Source organism: Pseudophryne corroboree, chromosome 12, assembly GCF_028390025.1.
Source record: "Pseudophryne corroboree isolate aPseCor3 chromosome 12, aPseCor3.hap2, whole genome shotgun sequence".
Lineage (NCBI taxonomy): Eukaryota > Metazoa > Chordata > Amphibia > Anura > Myobatrachidae > Pseudophryne > Pseudophryne corroboree.
Window position 1 is genome coordinate 1,343,237 of NC_086455.1, and position 4,118 is coordinate 1,347,354.

At 50.6% G+C, this 4,118-nt stretch overlaps 1 protein-coding gene across 1 annotated transcript in view; it reads right to left on the bottom strand.

The window, feature by feature from the left end:
- SLC50A1 (solute carrier family 50 member 1) overlaps positions 1–73 on the bottom strand; it is a 44,915-nt gene extending 44,842 nt beyond the window's left edge. The window contains exon 1 of the mRNA XM_063946628.1: positions 1–73. This exon is cut by the window's left edge and continues 150 nt beyond it. Within this exon, the coding sequence (XP_063802698.1) occupies positions 1–44 (44 nt within the window). The 5' untranslated portion in view covers positions 45–73.
- Positions 74–4,118: the final 4,045 nt, after the last annotated feature.

Below are 4,118 nucleotides of genomic sequence, written 5' to 3' on the forward strand. Positions count from 1 at the left end.
CCTATATGCCACATCACCAGCCGCTGCCCTGTATGTACCGCCATATCCCTGTATATTATACATGTGTGACAGCCCCAGTCTCCCCCATATGTGCCTCTATATACATGTGTGACAGCCCCAGTCTCCCCCATATGTGCCTCTGTATACATGTGTGACAGCCCCAGTCTCCCCCATATGTGCCTCTATAATATACATGTGTGACAGCCCCAGTCTCCCCCATATGTGCCTCTATATACATGTGTGACAGCCCCAGTCTCCCCCATATATGCCTCTATATACATGTGTGACAGCCCCAGTCTCCCCCATATATGCCTCTATATACATGTGTGACAGCCCCAGTCTCCCCCATATGTGCCTCTATATACATGTGTGACAGCCCCAGTCTCCCCCATATGTGCCTCTATATACATGTGTGACAGCCCCAGTCTCCCCCATATGTGCCTCTATATACATGTGTGACAGCCCCAGTCTCCCCCATATGTGCCTCTATATACATGTGTGACAGCCCCAGTCTCCCCCATATGTGCCTCTATATACATGTGTGACAGCCCCAGTTTCCCCCATATGTGCCTCTATATACATGTGTGACAGCCCCAGTCTCCCCCATATGTGCCTCTATATACATGTGTGACAGCCCCAGTCTCCCCCATATGTGCCTCTGTATACATGTGTGACAGCCCCAGTCTCCCCCATATGTGCCTCTGTATACATGTGTGACAGCCCCAGTCTCCCCCATATGTGCCTCTATAATATACATGTGTGACAGCCCCAGTCTCCCCCATATGTGCCTCTATATACATGTGTGACAGCCCCAGTCTCCCCCATATATGCCTCTATATACATGTGTGACAGCCCCAGTCTCCCCCATATGTGCCTCTGTATACATGTGTGACAGCCCCAGTCTCCCCCATATGTGCCTCTATATACATGTGTGACAGCCCCAGTCTCCCCCATATGTGCCTCTATATACATGTGTGACAGCCCCAGTCTCCCCCATATGTGCCTCTATATACATGTGTGACAGCCCCAGTCTCCCCCATATGTGCCTCTATATACATGTGTGACAGCCCCAGTCTCCCCCATATGTGCCTCTATATACATGTGTGACAGCCCCAGTCTCCCCATATGTGCCTCTATATACATGTGTGACAGCCCCAGTCTCCCCCATATGTGCCTCTATATACATGTGTGACAGCCCCAGTCTCCCCCATATGTGCCTCTGTATACATGTGTGACAGCCCCAGTCTCCCCCATATGTGCCTCTATAATATACATGTGTGACAGCCCCAGTCTCCCCCATATGTGCCTCTATATACATGTGTGACAGCCCCAGTCTCCCCCATATATGCCTCTATATACATGTGTGACAGCCCCAGTCTCCCCCATATGTGCCTCTGTATACATGTGTGACAGCCCCAGTCTCCCCCATATGTGCCTCTATATACATGTGTGACAGCCCCAGTCTCCCCCATATGTGCCTCTATATACATGTGTGACAGCCCCAGTCTCCCCCATATGTGCCTCTATATACATGTGTGACAGCCCCAGTCTCCCCCATATGTGCCTCTATATACATGTGTGACAGCCCCAGTCTCCCCCATATGTGCCTCTATAATATACATGTGTGACAGCCCCAGTCTCCCCCATATGTGCCTCTATATACATGTGTGACAGCCCCAGTCTCCCCCATATGTGCCTCTATATACATGTATGACAGCCCCAGTCTCCCCCATATGTGCCTCTATAATATACATGTGTGACAGCCCCAGTGTCCCCCATATGTGCCTCTATATATACATGTGTGACAGCCCCAGTCTCCCCCATATGTGCCTCTATATACATGTGTGACAGCCCCAGTCTCCCCCATATGTGCCTCTATATACATGTGTGACAGCCCCAGTCTCCCCCATATGTGCCTCTATATACATGTGTGACAGCCCCAGTCTCCCCCATATGTGCCTCTATATACATGTGTGACAGCCCCAGTCTCCCCCATATGTGCCTCTGTATACATGTGTGACAGCCCCAGTCTCCCCCATATGTGCCTCTATAATATACATGTGTGACAGCCCCAGTCTCCCCCATATGTGCCTCTATATACATGTGTGACAGCCCCAGTCTCCCCCATATATGCCTCTATATACATGTGTGACAGCCCCAGTCTCCCCCATATGTGCCTCTGTATACATGTGTGACAGCCCCAGTCTCCCCCATATGTGCCTCTATATACATGTGTGACAGCCCCAGTCTCCCCCATATGTGCCTCTATATACATGTGTGACAGCCCCAGTCTCCCCCATATGTGCCTCTATATACATGTGTGACAGCCCCAGTCTCCCCCATATGTGCCTCTATAATATACATGTGTGACAGCCCCAGTCTCCCCCATATGTGCCTCTATATACATGTGTGACAGCCCCAGTCTCCCCCATATGTGCCTCTATATACATGTATGACAGCCCCAGTCTCCCCCATATGTGCCTCTATAATATACATGTGTGACAGCCCCAGTGTCCCCCATATGTGCCTCTATATATACATGTGTGACAGCCCCAGTCTCCCCCATATGTGCCTCTATATACATGTGTGACAGCCCCAGTCTCCCCCATATGTGCCTCTATATACATGTGTGACAGCCCCAGTCTCCCCCATATGTGCCTCTATATACATGTGTGACAGCCCCAGTCTCCCCCATATGTGCCTCTATATACATGTGTGACAGCCCCAGTCTCCCCCATATGTGCCTCTATATACATGTGTGATAGCCCCAGTCTCCCCCATATGTGCCTCTATATACATGTGTGACAGCCCCAGTCTCCCCCATATGTGCCTCTGTATACATGTGTGACAGCCCCAGTCTCCCCCATATGTGCCTCTATAATATACATGTGTGACAGCCCCAGTCTACCCCATATGTGCCTCTATATACATGTGTGGCAGCCCCAGTCTCCCCCATATATGCCTCTATATACATGTGTGACAGCCCCAGTCTCCCCCATATGTGCCTCTGTATACATGTGTGACAGCCCCAGTCTCCCCCATATGTGCCTCTATATACATGTGTGACAGCCCCAGTCTCCCCCATATGTGCCTCTATATACATGTGTGACAGCCCCAGTCTCCCCCATATGTGCCTCTATATACATGTGTGACAGCCCCAGTCTCCCCCATATGTGCCTCTATAATATACATGTGTGACAGCCCCAGTCTCCCCCATATGTGCCTCTATATACATGTGTGACAGCCCCAGTCTCCCCCATATGTGCCTCTATATACATGTGTGACAGCCCCAGTCTCCCCCATATGTGCCTCTATATACATGTGTGACAGCCCCAGTCTCCCCCATATGTGCCTCTATATACATGTGTGACAGCCCCAGTCTCCCCCATATGTGCCTCTGTATACATGTGTGACAGCCCCAGTCTCCCCCATATGTGCCTCTATATACATGTGTGACGGCCCCAGTCTCCCCCATATGTGCCTCTATATACATGTGTGACAGCCCCAGTCTCCCCCATATGTGCCTCTATATACATGTGTGACAGCCCCAGTCTCCCCCATATGTGCCTCTATAATATACATGTGTGACAGCCCCAGTCTCCCCCATATGTGCCTCTATATACATGTGTGACAGCCCCAGTCTCCCCCATATGTGCCTCTATATACATGTATGACAGCCCCAGTCTCCCCCATATGTGCCTCTATAATATACATGTGTGACAGCCCCAGTGTCCCCCATATGTGCCTCTATATATACATGTGTGACAGCCCCAGTCTCCCCCATATGTGCCTCTATATACATGTGTGACAGCCCCAGTCTCCCCCATATGTGCCTCTATATACATGTGTGACAGCCCCAGTCTCCCCCATATGTGCCTCTATATACATGTGTGACAGCCCCAGTCTCCCCATATGTGCCTATATATACATGTGTGACAGCCCCAGTGTCCCCCATATGTGCCTCTATATATACATGTGTGACAGCCCCAGTCTCCCCCATATGTGCCTCTATATACATGTGTGGCAGCCCCAGTGTCCCCCATATGTGCCTCTATATATACATGTGTGACAGCCCCAGTCTCCCCCATATGTGCCTCTATATACATGTGTGACAGCCC